The sequence below is a fragment of the Aythya ferina genome (assembly GCF_964211825.1).
Source record: "Aythya ferina genome assembly, chromosome: 13".
Taxonomy (NCBI): Eukaryota; Metazoa; Chordata; class Aves; order Anseriformes; family Anatidae; genus Aythya; species Aythya ferina.
In genome coordinates, this window is record NC_140311.1 from 2,663,145 (window position 1) to 2,679,373 (window position 16,229).

Genomic DNA, 16,229 nt, shown 5'->3' on the forward strand with positions numbered 1-16,229 from the left:
ACTGAGGTATATGTTAATTTCTCTTTTCTTGTTTGAGAAAACAGTATGATTCTGGTATCTGTTGTGAAACAGTCTTCTGGCAGGGTTGAGAATCGGTCTTATCCCCTGCTATAAAACTGTTGGCATTACAGTCAAAGCAGTATTGTTCTAAGAATTTACAATATGACAGGCATTGATTTTTACAGATAATTATTTATCCTTTGAAAAATAAAGGTTAAAGTGTACCTTTCTGTTACGTAACTGCATTTGGCATGTGTTCATAAGCAACTATTTCCTGTTAAACAAAGAAATATGTGTTGGGATCTTGAGTTAGAGAGAAATGTCAAGAGCATCATCATAAAAACTGTAATTTGTACTAACAAATTTCTAAACAGCTTGTATTTTACAAACTTTGGGTGTATCTCCATTTATTCATGTGTGTTCACACAGAAGCCGTTACAAATTGAGGATATTACTGTGCAGTGAATTTTTTTTCAGGGAACATTTGATGTGAAGGTAGACCAAAATTGTCCTTTTGTGTGTCTGTTTCAGCCTACTGTGGAAACTGCAAGAGTAATACTGCATAAACTGAGTATAATGTGACCAAAGTAATCTTTTTCATGAACGTAGCACTTTTTCAGAAGTAAAGGTACTAAACAGACGGTGTGATTTTGAAATTGAACTACTTCAAAAATATTTTCTTGTGTAGTTTGGGGGAGAAATGCCCTTCTAAATCATCCTTAGTTAATTTTAGTCTCAGAAGAATGGATAAACACTTTCCCATTCTCTCCTTTGTAACTTTGTTTGTAACCTGACTCAGGCTGTAGCTCAGGGCCCATAAAGTGACTGAGGTTATTTCCTCACCCAGGAAGTAATAATTGGAGTTTCTGTTCCTCCTTCCACATTTTTCCAGGGTTTAAAGCTTCCTGCTCATACCAGTTTCTTGAAGACTGCTAAAGCACTTGAAAAACAAAGCATTCATTGTGCAAAGTGCATCTTATCAAACCATAGCATCATAGAAATCACATAGAAAATAAATAATATAAATTGTTGTAATAATGAAAGAGATTAAATACTAGAGATTTGTTGTTTAGCACTTTTTTCAGATCTTAATTTCTCCCTCCTCTCTTCTCCTGTAGTTTTCCAGTTTCTGGAGATGTTGACATTGGTAGTACTTCAAAGGAGTCAACTTCGATTAAGTAAGGCACTCAGTGGGCTGTTGAAATCCACTGACACCAGTGCTGTCAACTACAAATCTTTGTAGCGCACTAAGATTTCTAGCATGAGCTAGTGAGTTGGGTGTCACTACTGTGTATTGTAATTGGGACTCTTGCTAAGATTAGTTTCAGTAAAGCAGATTTTAAGTCAGTTACTCTTATTCAGTTATTATTTTCAAGACTAAAATAATAGAATGTGCATGTAAGCATCACGTATAAATCGTTTTTGGCAGCTAAAAAAAAAAAAAAAAAAAAAAAACACAAGACAGCCTAAAAGAGTGCTTAACTAATTTTAGGTAACAGTTACATGCAATGTGTTTCTAATGCTGGGATTGCTCAAATGCAGCCCCCCAAAACTGAAAAAAGCTGCCTGAAAAATGCTAAACATTATACTATATAGAGTGGCTGCCTGTAAAGGTGCATGCTTGTGCTCTCTGTCCCAGGAGAGCAGTCCTCACAGCTCTGTCTTGTCACGGGGACCTACCTGTCTTCTACGATTTCTTTTGGTAGCACTCAAATTCTTTAGATGTAACTACCCAGTTTCTGTCAAAGAAAATAGACTGCAGAGATTACCAGGAAGTTGTATCTGGCATAAGTTAATTAGTAATTTTTATAGAGAAGGATGCTGTAAAACAAGCTCAAAATCCGTGATCCTTGACTTGCGACAGTCAATAACAGTAGCAGAAAGTGCATTCTGCTGTTAGCAAAATGTGGAAGAAACCATCTGTTACCACGCTCGGCTTCAGGATGTCCGTTCCTAACGTCTTGCTTTTCATTCTGTTGCTGGCCGGTGTTTCGCTGAGTCAACAAGCCTCAGAACGTAAGAAATGGTCGCATTTTTGCGCTATAGCTTGTTAGAAGAGTGATGCTTTTATCAAATAGCTGGCCAAACTTTGGCAGTGCTTCTATGGTATTGTGATTCCAATGCTATTGTTTCCGAGTAAATTCTCCTTACTGGTTAGGTAGAGATAATTTTTATTTATGGGCAAACAATGAAAATGTTAAAACCTTTGTGTGATAGCTGCTTAACCATGTTTGCTGAAGTTTTTCATAGTTTTGGGGTTCTATACTGCTAAGAGTGTAGTGATACTTTATAGAGACATAGAAGACAAAAATGCTTTCACTTACACCTGTTATCGTGTATTCTATACATTATGAAGATCATAACCATATGAAATGCAACAGATATATTATGTTGTCTGGTAGTTTTGAACCATTTTAAGTTACCCTGTCAAATGGGAAGTATGTTAAACAAATAAGGCAATTGGGTTCTTTTTCAGTAGGAAGTAGTATTCACTACATGGATTTTAAAAATTTGTACATTAATTTTATAGAAAGTATTTTTCGAAATTTTTTGAGATGAAAAGAGAGAAAATGATCATTAACTAAGCATGATAGCCAGAATGCATTGAAAAAAGGTTATTTTAAATAAGTTTTATGGAAGTATCTCTGATTCTGTTGATGTGTGTAGGATTGGTCAGGATTTTTTTAATTGGAGGATTTTCTTTTTTTTTTTTTTTTTTTTTTTTTTTTTTTTTTTTTTTTTTTTTTTTACATTTTTAAAGTTAGTATTATGAGGGGCTCAGTGGTGTATTCCTTAATGAAATAGAATATTACGGCCTTAATGTCAAAGGGCACACTCTAAAAGCACATCTTTTCATTGTGAAAAGCTATGCAAAATAATACTCAGCCATATTGTTGGTTGGTTGTTTTTTTTTTAAGAGTATCATAGTGGTGCTTGGCCTTGCAATGTACAGCCTACCAGTTGTCATTCTCTCCCTCAGCCTCTCCAGTGGTGTCTATCAGTTGATCACTCGGTTGTACTTTACAGGTTAAAGTTTTCAGATACATCTCCCTAAATCCTAGACTTCACTGGCTTTTCACCAGAACCTCTGAGTCATCTTGTACCTTCCTGGTATGAGTGATGAGTACAGCATTTAGTCTGAATCATAGGGAAGAAACAGGTAGCAAAGACTGCAGGGTGTGAGTTCCAAATGCGGTAACTTCTGGTGTCTGATTAAGGTTTGCTAATGAGGAAATTATTTTTAGACAGCCATATGTTTCTGTAGTATTGTAAGCAGTCAACTTCTGGAACATAATTTACAGCCCACAATGTTACACAGAAGAAGAGTTGGAGGAGAACCCATATTCATGCAAAACAAATCCTTTTGTGTAGGAAAATAAGGAATAATCATAATGCAAAACACACAAAAAGGTTTCGCTTGGTATTATAATTAGAAGGTTTGAGTCTCAAATGGGTTTCATTATTTATAGTATTTGCCAACAATTCAGAGATGATGCATAGTGCAATTTACATATAGCCACACATAAATGATGCCATAGAAATTATAGTAATGTCAGCCATACATTTCCTGGCTAATTGGAAGGTTGAGTACAAATTCAAAGTAACTTGAGCAGGTAAGCCTTCATTTCTCAAATCATTTCAAAAGTTTAAAGGGGCAAGTCACTGGAAAGTAAGATTTAGTACTCTGTGAAGAGTACTCCATATGAAGCTTATGTTTCTGATGTAATTAGAAATACAGCCCACTAACAGTATGTTACTGTATAAATGCATTAAAATATTTGTTTTCTTTTGACTTACAGCCAACTGCACTGCAGTTGAGGACTTTAAAGCCTGCCTGGGTGATACAGGCGACTTCTGTCCTACAAATATCTCTTGTCAATGTAAAAATGAAAAACCTTTTTGCAGGTAGGGTGTGGTTTTCTCTTACATGTTTTTTATTTTTTTAATTATATGCCATGTAAATGCAGCTTGTCAAATGCATTGTTAATGAAGAGCTAAATTTAGACCCTGCAGTGGTGATCCACAACAGTAGATGTAGTTCTTGGTTCACAGTCTGAATAAGATTATAAATCTGCTACAAAGCGTCACATCTGGGATATGAGTGTAACATTTTATTGTTTAGTTTTTTTTTTTAGAACTATTTCATAGTTTAGATAAGTACTACAATCCTCGAATTTCACATGCTTGCTATTGTCTCAGATATTGTACTTTAGAACTGAAATAAGTCATGACAGTTTTTTCGAGGTAAATCAAAATTTCTTTAAAGTTTAAAAAAAAATCAGATATATAAGCATCCTACTCTCCTTTCTGTGTTTGCTTTTTTCCTTTAAAAAAATCATCATATGAACAGAAGATCTTGTTCACATATTTGGCATAATTTTTTTATACATACAGTTTGACCCTTACACTTGTTGCAGGAAATCAACAAGAAAATAACAGGGCCGAATTGTGAAGCTCGTCTGATTACCTGGTTGAGTCAAAGAAATATATTCATAATATTTGGTTGTTTATTTGTATGCAGCTGACCTCCAGTTTTAGCCAACATATACCAGATCAGATAACTGAGTATTCTGTCTAAATGTTAGTGCAACCCCAACAAGTACAATGCTACGTTCTTGAAACTATAAATATGTATTTTAAATCATATCCAGGTCAATATATGCATCGCATATTAATTATGGTAAGATATCTGTGTATCTGTTCAGGAGATACTGAAGGTTTTACATGCTTACTGTTGGCAAAAAGATCTTTGACCGGAATCGTGCTGTGACTGGAGAAATACACCCAGTTCTCAGCAAAGCTTATCATCTTGGTTTTACTGCAATGCTAGCCTGGATTTGCAGTTATTGGTTGACCCAGAGACTGGCAGAGTGCATTTGCATCAGATCTAGAATACGAAGGGTAGACATTTTCTCAGATAAGAAACATCTGTAGATGAACAGAGAAAAGTACTGAATCCTTTGACCCATGCTGTATTCAATAATTAATAATTAAATAGTAATATATTTCCATTTTTTATTACTTATTTTTAAACTAAAATGATGTTTCTAAAATGTTTTTGTTTACAGATGTGATTACTACAAAGAGGGCTGGAAGGATTATTGGTACATGGGCCCTAAATGCAACCAGCTTTGGAGCACAGTGGATTTAATTTTAGTAGCCATTCTTCCTGCAGTAGCACTGGTTTTCCTAGTTATTGTAATATTCCAGTGTGTGCACTACTGTACAAGCAAAACAGAAGGGTAAGTTACTCTGTATGCAGTGAAAAGGGCTTTTATAATCAAAATGGAAGTACAGCAAAAGAAGTCTGGCATTCTAGTTAATTTTTAACCTCTTGATATTTAAATCAAACTTGCCATCTATCATCCTCTACCAAAGTATTCTTATTCTTTGTGCAGTCTAAACCTAAATCAAAGCACCTTAACAGTTATTCAACTCTTTACCACTGTGTGCACAAACTCACTCAAAGTCATTGTTTCTCTTGTTTAAGACTAAACAGGCAAGCTTTAAAGATTACTATGTCCATTTACTACTTTAACTCAAGACTGGCGAATCTTTCTTGTTGATTTATTTGCTAGTAAGGCTTGACTTTCTTTCCACAAATTTTAAAATGAAAAGGATATAAGACCATTAAATATTGGCAAGAGCCTTGCAGATTAAATGCTATTCCACTCATTCTTTGGTCCTAAGTATTGGCAATTTGACCTGCTCTTTGCTTTCAACACTTCTGTGCTTTTTTTCTTTGGAATCTGACCCAAGTACATATTGAAAAAATATATATATTTTTTCCCCTCCTTTCCTTCTTTCTGTCATTGAAGAATGCAATAATACATAGCTCTCACATAGTCATTCCACAGTAAATCTAAACTTATGATAGGGTTTTTGAACAAATCTGCAGCACAAAAAGATTCAGTGTGACCTGCAAAACTTGCTAATGTTCTAAATGCACGTTCCCCCCCCACCGCCAGGAAACAGACAAATTCTCCATACCGTGAAGCACAGCATAACCCTGCATTTACTCATGAGCTGTCTGGTAACCTGGGACATCAGCAGCCACCAAGGGTAAGAGATGTTGTGTGGTGTGTATCACCTGTTCCTCATTCTAGTGGAAGTTGGAGATGATTTTGTGGTTCAGCAGAGTGGTATATTAATAGCATAAAATTGTCATCTGGTCAAACTAAAAATTAATCTGAGTTCAAAATCTTCATTTTATTTGCGCAGTACTTGATTTCCAGGATGTGTGGAATAAATCTCGTTTGCATAAGAGAAAGCAAAGAACTAGGGATTATTTTAAAACCATACCAAATAAATGTTTCCTAGGCTAGTTAGAATACCTGCATTATAAAGAGAGAGAATTTGAATATAAGCTCAAGCTACATGCTCTAGCCTCTTCCCTTGTGTCATCACTGTGCTCTACCAGCTGCCTAGCAAGCTAGCTTCAGCCTTACCAGCTCATGAACTCGGTCACTGCATGTGGTTTACTGGTGCTAGTGCCAGTGCAATGAAAGGGCCAGGAATGCATTGTCAGAGAGAGAGAATTTGGTACTCTCTAGACTTGAACCGGTTTAAACTGCTTGAAGAGCCACACCTGCAGTTTTATTTGACTGTTTATTCATTGTACTTCACCGGAGGAAAGATCTATTCAGTTTCAAATTCTTTTGCTTGAATGAGAGTTATCAGTAAAGTCCCACAGCTATTTGTGACTTAAAACTTTGAGAATTAGATATATTTCAAATACATTTCATTCCACTTCCAGTAGATTAAGAATTCACAGACTGGATTAATCGCAATAATGTGACCCTTCTTTTCTTTTCAAGTTGTGAGCAATGCTTCTCAATGACATTTTTGAAGTCTGGGGGGGATCGGTTTAGATAATCAGAAAGATGTGGCTGTAACAAATATGTTGTTGATCTTTATCCTTTCTCAGCTGCATAATCTATGAATACACAGTATTCAGTAAACAGTATGTAACTACCTAATTTATAAGCCCCGCTGGCGCAGATCTCACTATATCTATTTAAAATTCACTGCCTACAGGTGTGTTAGGTTTGGGGCTAGAATATTTAACCATTTCCTGGTGTCTGTATTAGAAAGGAAAAACTCCCTTAAACAAATCTGAGATTAAATTACCTGCACCACCTTTGTAACAAAGTATTTCACTGGGACCTTTGCAACATTCCTAGATAGAGCAGACAGAGTCATTTACAAGATTACCACTATTATCTGTGACTGAGTTGGGATTTGGCCTTTGGTCCATGAAGGGATGGATGCTGACTCAGGACTAGGCTAACATTGGCATGCAAGGTTTTCCCATTAGGCAAGGTGACCATCACTTGAACTAGTGGTTAGCGCAAAGAAAAGGCGGATAAATACTTTCCAAGATCAGAACAGGAAATCTGAAATAAAAAGAAAGATGAATGGGAGTATATTTTTGTGTGTCTATTCGTTTCCTCATTCTGTACTTCAAGTGATTATACATAAGAGTGTATACTCGCTGAGAATACATTACTTTATAGGAGAATACAGTATGAGAATACAATACTTTATAGGCTGTATGAGAAAAGGTAATCTAGTATGATAGATTATTTTCTGTGAAATGTAATTGTGAAGTATCGATGTCTTGGAAATGTTCTGGGGAAAAACTAAGACATGAGCCTACCTTCACCAGCAGATGGTGCTGTTTATTTTTTAAATAATTCTGGATTTCATGTAACTAATGGTGTCACTTTCAAAGTGTAAATCAGATGAAATCCTGCACATTTTGTTCAGGGAAGAAGTACTACTGTAAAACAACTGTGTTGAGTAAGGCTGCAGTACTTCCTACTTCCTCATGCTCCGGACAGCAAGCTGTAGCCCAGAGGCACATGGTGTGTTTCTGCCTGCCTCATCTCCTTGCTAGATGTGGTGGTCAGGAAAAAGTGAGCTGCTGACAAGGCAGGCAAGTGCACGTATTGTTATGTAGTCTGAGGAGCCTTTGCCAAAGCTGCCTGAGGGAGGCCCGAGAATAAGCTGAAATCTGTATCTGACAGCTTCAGCTCTTGCAGATGAAGTACCCTGAATGTTGCTCCCTCTCCTGAGGGTATCATGTTTTGAAAATTACCTCAGGTCATTGTATTTCTAAACAAAGATACCTTTAGCAAATTAATATATTTTACTAGTTTTATGAACAGTATAGAATAGATATTTTGTTTCTTCATGTTTTCCTTCTTCCTCTAGCAATATGTCTTCGAAGACAGAAGCCAGTTTAAATTAAACAGCAATATTGAATTGATTTTAATTATCAGTCATTGTATTCAGTTTAATTTTGGACTCTGTGTTGCATAAATATGAAGTAAATCCACTGCTATTTTTGGAATGGTGTTTTTTTTTTAATATCTTTAATCATAAGAGACTCAACAAAAATTGCAGGCCTCAATCAGACCCTTAATACCTAGTTCACTTAACTTGCGCAGAGACTTACCTGGGTATCTCTCAGTTATGTCTCAGAGGTACGTTTTCCACATGACCAAAATATTTAAAGGTTTTTCTTCTACTGAGTCTTTTTAGATAAATTGAATTTATACATATTAAAATGTGTCTATAACAAACAATGTATTTTATAACTGATAAACAAATAGGTTTATACATTTTTTCCACCAAAAACAATTGCTAACATACTGTACCTGGTGAGCTATTTTTATTATTTATTACCTTTTTTCACTTTGTAACCATCTAATCCCTTACAAACAGGACGCCTGGATTGGAAAAATGCCAAAAGCTGTACTGAGAAGACAAGATTTTGATGATTTCCCGACCTCAAGTCAACCAGATAATTATACGTATGCTATTATTTTTCCTTTTTGTTGTTGTTGTTCATTTTCCGTTATACTTTGGTTTGAAGACTGCGAATTACTTTGTAGTTTTGCCAGTAGCACACAACTGACAAAGATCCAGTAAAATGGCTAAGTGTTTGACTAGGTTACTCGTGTTATTTTGTAGCTAGAGTCTGCTACAGAAAGAAGTTATTTTTCCTGATTTTTTTTTCTTTATTCTCTTATACCTTGTATCATTCAAACAGCGTTGCTGCAAGATTTCTAGGACTGTTTCATATATCAATACTAAATGTGTACTGGCACACCTGAGTAAATTTATCAGCTTGGAGTGTAAGACTTCAACTTACCTTCGTTTTACATAATGTTTTTAAAGTATGCTGCCTAAAGTCTGTTTTCCTAATGTAACACCAAAATGAAAAAGTGTGAATTTCTCTTCTTTCTGAAGCTAAATTCTAAAATACTGATTGATGCAAAGGCTTGTATGGTTTTCCTCTAACAATTACGAATGTATTCATTTTCGTTATTTTTTAGGAAGCAGTTTCCTTAGCTTTGCTTCTTTGCTTTATTCCCCCACAATAACACCAGTCAACAGCCCACAACTTTTGCAGTGAACTTGTTTACCATGGAGCAGCTATATGAGAGCAGAACATTCTTCTCATAAGTAGCAGGGTCCTACTGTAGAAACAGACTGGAGCTTTCTGATATTTGGTCCATCAGGCCTATTTTTTTTTAAATTTATTTTTTAATATAAACATTGAAAATTTGGAAGGTCTACCTCTCACGATTAGCTGATTACATATTATGGCGCTGTTCAGTACAAGTGTTTTTTAAAAACAAAACAGAGAATATGTTGCATTGTTTAACTCACTTTTATCAGTGTTTGTGAGGTAAATGGTCTGAGGGTAAAAGGAACTTAAAAGACAGAACAATTAGATTGTTGTGATTGCCTTGGTATGTCATGCATATAGTTACTAGGCAGTATTATTTTTATTTTCATATTACACAAATACTTTATCTAATTGCCCTTATCATTACACCTGTTTTACAACCTCTTTTTCTTTTGCGTAGTCGTGTGTATCCTCAGCCATCAAGGACACCAGAGTATGTGTCCAACCAGCGACCTCAACAATATGACAGATTTGCCTATCCAGACAACAGTACGCATTATGCAGACGTGAGACAGTATCAGGTACGTACAGAAAGTATACTTACATGTCATATAATCTTCTGTGTTGGTACTGAGAACAAATCCTCATATCTAAAATTGTTAGTGTTTGTGTCACCAAGTAAAGATGTGAGCTAATAAAAGTCCTAAAAATGCCTTTATCTATACGGGTATTTTCCTCTGGGATACATGTCTGCTAATTCCATTCTAGACTGGCTAAATTTTACAATAGAATAGCACAGTTTTGTTAGAAGGCATCTTCAAAGATCACTGAATCCAACTGCCTGACCGCCTCAGGGCTACCCAAAAGGTAGAACCCATTACTGAGGGCATTACCTACATGCCTCTCAGACACTGCCTGGCACAGGGCATCAGCCAGCTCTCTGGGAAGCCTCTGCCAGTGTCTGACCACCCTCATGGTGAAGAAATTTTTCTTAATGTCCAGTCTGAACCTCCTTCGGTGCAGCTTTATGCTGTTACCTTGTCCTCTCTCATCAGATATCAAAGAGTTGATAATTTTCTGAGTCATTTACATCTAGGTGTTACTACTCATATAGAGAGGTTTTTCGCCAAACTGAGGGATGGTTTCCCAAGACAGCCCCTAGAGAATAGAGAGTAGTCAAGATATCCCTGCAGCTCTGACAGAGGAACTATTGGAATTCTGTGTTATAACTCACTGTACAGTAAAGGAAATGTAAGTGTCTGACATGAAAAATAAGTGCCTAAAAGCTGTGTGCCCATTTTACCAATCCTGTTCCTTTTTCATGCCAGCATGTCTTGTGATTTCATGGAAATACTGTGAAAGAGCAAGCTGTTCGTTTCCAGCTGTGCTGAAAACTTCTGTAATGGTAATATAGGCGTTAACTGTCTTGTAACAACTGTGTTGTTACTGATAGTGTAAACATTTTAAAATTTAAAAGGTTTCCTGAACTCTGTACTGAATAAAGTTGTAACTAAATTTCCACTGATGTGTGAAAGATACAAGCGAGTAATTCTATTAGTACTTTTCTCTTACAAAGCACCTTTCCTTTGAAACTTCAAAGTTCCTGATCCCATCCTCCCACCACCAGTAAATAATTCAAACTTACTGAAGCTTCATGAAAAGTTGCTATTATATGTTTCATGTAAAAGCAGTATGATGTACAGAGAAATGGAGTTCTTTATTCTGGAACTTATGAACTCATTTATATAAGTAAGTGTTCCACTGGGCTTTTTTCCCTAAAAATTGAATGATTGGTAGACAGATTCATTTATTGTAAGTCATTTCCATGCCAAAAAAAAATCACCTTATCAAAATTGCTAAAAGCATTAGTCAGCTACCGACCTCTTTCTGGCATGGATCTTGATAAAATTTGTTTGTGATTAGAATTGATTTATGTAAATAAATCTTCGAGGTTATTTCTGTACAGGAGGTGTACATATAATTGAACTTATATATCAATAAAAAAATAGGTAGTTTTCTTCCAAAAGGAGTTTAAAAAAAAACAGTTGGTAAAGGAAAAGCTTCTCATAAAAAGAAAAATGTAAACGTTTTATAAAAAGAAAACTCAGTTCTGAAAGGCATCTGTTACAGCAGCAGAAGAGGGCCTTTAGAGTCAGTGGAAAATGAATTAAAAGGAGATGTCATGTCCTTTACTATCCTTAATTAAGGTGAGAATATTACCTGTGTATCTTATTGTACATGTAAATCAGTAGCCAGTCGTGCATTATATCAGAGTCTGTAACCTTGTTTACCCCTCTTGGAATACCCATCTGTGATGTACCTTTTTTTTCTCCTGTGAAAGTCATGTAATATCTACATAATTTTTCTACCCAAAAATTTATTTTTGTAAGTGTTCCAAGAAGTGTGTGTGTGTACGTGTATTTTAGAGTCCTGTATTCCTCATAGTTTGCAGTTAACTCAATGGAAAAATGAGAAAGGAAAGAAAATGCAGGACTTCCTTGTTAGAATAGTAGTATGAGCCTATGGATTATTTGCAAAGGGTCAGTAGAGGGTCAGAAGAAATTAAAGTGGCCATGTCTGGCCACATTTTGTCTTCCACAATATTCCTGAGACTTCTTTGGCCCTCGTAAATGTTGAAGAAGCCTTCTTTAGTTTAAAAACAAAATCAAGCCACAACAGTAACAAAACATGTTGCTGCTGCTTTTCTGCCTGCTGAAATGTTTTTAAATATTTCAAAAACCTCTTTCAGTTTGTGCACACAAAGTGTTTGTGTACACAAATATATTGTTATTTGCATAAAAATAATCTTCCAAAGCTATTGGTGAATACACATTTGTAAAAACTGCGTATGTTCAGATACTAGTAAAAGAAATGTAGGTTGACTAGATACAAAATTTTTAATATCAAGCATAATAGAAAGTGTATGTCATGCTAACAGTTTAATTTTAATCTCTTTCCAGAGATACTGATAGCAGTGCTCCCTACTTCTGAAGTGTCTCAGCCTGCTGTGTGATCAATGAATGGACAATCCAAATGCTGAGAGATCAGTAAGACCTTGTGTGCTCTGTTACACAGAGAAAGTAATAGTTGTTAGAAAGCACTAGAAGTTATTGTGGAAAAAAAAGTATAGAAGACAATTACAAAACAAAACATATTTCAGAAATTACCATCCCATTTGTTTGCTTTATATTTGATGACAGTTTAGCTTTTTGAATACCTGATTTTACAGTTTATACAGCTGTTTCTACATATTGCTTAAATTGTTGCACATCTGTCTGGACCCATGTTCTTATGTGATTAATTGTGTTCTGTGCCTAAATGACAAGAAGTACCAATCACCTTTCTTCAGAAGAAATTCACGGGAAAGAAGGAAGACTCAAAAATTCAATATGAGAAATGACAAATATGTATGCTAATCATCATTCTTCCTTTATTGCTTCCCAGGAGGGTTTAAATCTGTATTAAAAGGAAAGTGGGGGGAGCTGCATCTTTTTTTCACTTCTCAAGACGGTTTGTCAAAGACAGCTTCTACTGGGTACAGGTTTTGCTTCTTGGTGTCTGTTTGGCTTATCCATTTATTTGTGATGTTTGCCCCCTTCTTGCATTATCTCTGCCCGTATGCTGGTGGACAGTGGTTTCTAGTCTAATGCTTTTACTAGGACCATGAATTTCTCTGACTAAAATTAGGAAGATTCTCCAGGGCACTGTAGCACATAGAGCCTGCTGTTCCCTGACAGGTATTTCTTTGTTTTTCCCCAGAGGAGCCAATATGTAAGGAATTTAAACAACTAATTACATACAAGTTTGAACTGTGTAGTAAAGTCTGTATTCTTGTGTACTCCAATAACCCAAGGAATTAGGTAGAAGGGAGGGCTCTGTTCTCAGACATAGCTACCAAGTCCCACTGACACGGCAGCATTGTGCAAGCACAACCAAGGCACTTTTCTTCCCAGTGTCTCAAGATGTATCAGATTGGCTAACTATTGACTGACGCAGCAAACTGAGCCTGTGAACCCATTCCGTTCTCCCTTGTTTCTTCGTAATTTTGTCTTCCTTAGTCCTCTTGTTGATCCAGACAGCTCAAATGTTTTGCCTTGAAAAATGCAGTTTGTCTTTGTAACTTGCTTTGTTAATAATGAAAATAAATGAAGCTATGGAAAATTGACTACCTTACCACTAACTAACAAATAAAAGATACAGAAGTCCTGGATATTTTTCCCATTTCCCAAAAAGTCTCAATCATATTATAATGAATGATTCTTTTCCATAATGTTAATTGATATGTGAAACTGCAAGACAAAAATAGAATCTTAAGGTGTTCAGGAACATGAAAATACTGGCATTTTGTATTTATAAATCAGAATTCCTTCTCTGCAAGCAGTTTTGTGGCTTAACTGCATCCTGGCACTTTCCATGCTCTCCACAACTCTCAGCAATTGCCCAGACTGTATTGGCTTTCCTATGCAAGTATGCTCATGAAGTCTGAATAGGTTTCTGGCTTCTCTATCATTTTGCATTCTGTTCATTGCAAGAATTTAGTGAGTAGGTACAGCTTCCTACTGGGGGGAAAAAAAAAAAAGAAAAAAAAAAAAGGTGTCTGAAGCTGAAAGTTTATCTTGGCTCTGTAAGTTAGCTGCCATCCTGGCTGGTATTCTTTAAATCTCCAGCCACAATTGCTTTTTCTTATTTTCTTTTTAAGTTTCTGTTTCTTCCCCAGTGCAACAGCTGTCTGAAGTGGGTAAGTTTCACCAATGTTACTTTTGCTACTGCAAGAAACTGGTAGGCATTTAAGTCTGGACCTAAAATGTATTGAGGGCAGATTTGCCAACTGTTAAATCCTCTAATGATAGGGTCATTTTTCATGGTGAGCTGAAAACACGCACCAAAATTCATTGAAAAGAAACCAGAGATTTTCTGAATGTGATCTGCTTGTAAGATCCTGCATTATGGTTGGAGGATATCTGGACAGGCACTTCTCCTGATATATTTAACCACTTGTGATCAGATCATCAATCTTAACATCAGGCAGTGGTATGTGAAAGAAAAGTGTGAAGCAACTGCTTGAAATACTCCGGTGTCACTAATAGTAACAATTATAATCTTAAGGAATACCTTTATGGTTATGTCATCTGTAAAGCATTATGCTTTGGATGTTTGTCTCTTATCTGGAGAGCAGAGAAGCTCTGCAAATCCTTAAAACCTTCATGTTTGAGCTGAAGGGCAAAGAGCAGTTCTGGTCTTCTGCTAGTTGGCATGGTTATGATGTGCTACTTCCCTGTCAGGTATAAATATTTTAAATTAATGTATAATGTGGTGTTTTGGCGTCTGTCAATTCTTTCTGGTTCAGTGCAGTGACTTTTGTTATTTGGACACCTGCAGTCCTGGTATCTCGGGTTGGGTTGGGTTGGGTTTGGTGATGTTGGTTTTATTTTATTTCATTCTGGACTTCTGACCACTGCTTTGGATTGCTTTTCCTTGTAACTGCTACCTTGCTCTGCACATTCACATGTTGGGTCTGGTGTTGAGTGCAGTGTCACACTGTTGGCGGTGGCCTTGTTGTTGCTACTTTATGCTCATTTTACTTTTGAGATTTCCCTTGATATTATTCCAGAAGAGAAAATACAGCACAGATGGGATTTTGTTGAAGAAAGATAATTATCTCTCTTTTTCTGCTCTTCTGATTGAATCACCTTGTAAGATTCACTCAATTCCACAAGCATTCAGTCTTGCAAGTACCCATTCATTTTTCCCCTCATTCCTAATTGTGCTGATCAGTTTAAAATAATTTTCTCATCATAATGTCTACCTTTTGCTAGAGCATCTATTACATCTATAGCATCTATAACATCTACAGTAATTCTTAATTATTGTATTTATTCGGTGTGTGGAATGTTGTGGTCAGCAGCTTTATTCCATGACTCTGCTGCTTATGTCTTAAAAGAAAGAAAACTTGGGGGGGAGGAAGAGGGGTGTGTGAAACACAGCAAAATCTCTTTTTTGAATACTTGATTAAGAGACAAAGTATGAGGGTTGACCATGTACCTTGTAGGAGTAGGTAACAACTACATCAATCATTTCATCAATGTAATTGTTAATAGAGAGCTGCAAATGGTAAATACTTAGGACCTGCACTTTGTTAGGGATCACTGTTACCTCCCTAGAACATTTTTTTTCCATCTTTGCTGGACCTACCACTTGTATTGAGTACTATGGGGTCGTGGCGGAGGTGATGGTATTGATGCAGACACACCCGAAGCAATGAGAAAAGCTGCCTTCAGCGCCACACCTGTGCCAACAGTTCCTTTCAATATAATGCCAGCGTTTTCTTTTGTTACGTGTATTTTTGGTAGCAGTGGTACTGGCCTTTACTGCCTTAATGCTGTGCACGAATGAAGGCCCTGAGAGTGCCTTGGGCTACCTCTGGTTGCTGGGGGTGAGGGCAGCGAGGCTGCAGCACTGCCAGGCTGTCCCTGTGCCCTTTGGGTCTGTGCCCTCTGAGACCACCGGGAATAGGGGCAGGAGCACGGCTGGGCCTCTCTGAACACCCTTGGGTTGGGATTTTGGGAAGGCCTGGGCAGAAGACAGGACTTCCAAGCGGGCCCTGAGCCCTGGCCCTACCGGAGCACCCAGGGGGGAGCCCGGGGCGATGCCCCCCGGCACGGAGCCGTGTGTATGTGGGGTGGGGGGCGGCCATTCCCCTGCCTCCCCCACCCCGCAGCAGGTGCCCGTGCTCCCCCCCCCCCCACGGAGGCGCGGGGCCGGCTCGGGCCTCTCGGGCCGGCAGCGTGCGGGCCGCGGGGGGCCTCCG

The 16,229-nt window shown here is 37.1% G+C and overlaps 1 protein-coding gene across 1 annotated transcript; it reads left to right on the forward strand.

Moving 5' to 3' along the window:
- Window positions 1-13,631, forward strand: LOC311443979 (uncharacterized protein). Its single transcript, XM_084534691.1, has 7 exons — window positions 1-2,016; window positions 3,801-3,906; window positions 5,070-5,243; window positions 5,970-6,063; window positions 8,731-8,819; window positions 9,882-10,002; window positions 12,382-13,631. Exons 1-7 carry the CDS (start codon window positions 1,905-1,907, stop codon window positions 12,388-12,390), a joined length of 705 nt encoding a protein of 234 aa, XP_084390817.1. The 5' UTR covers window positions 1-1,904; the 3' UTR covers window positions 12,391-13,631.
- The last annotated feature ends 2,598 nt before the right edge of the window (window positions 13,632-16,229 follow it).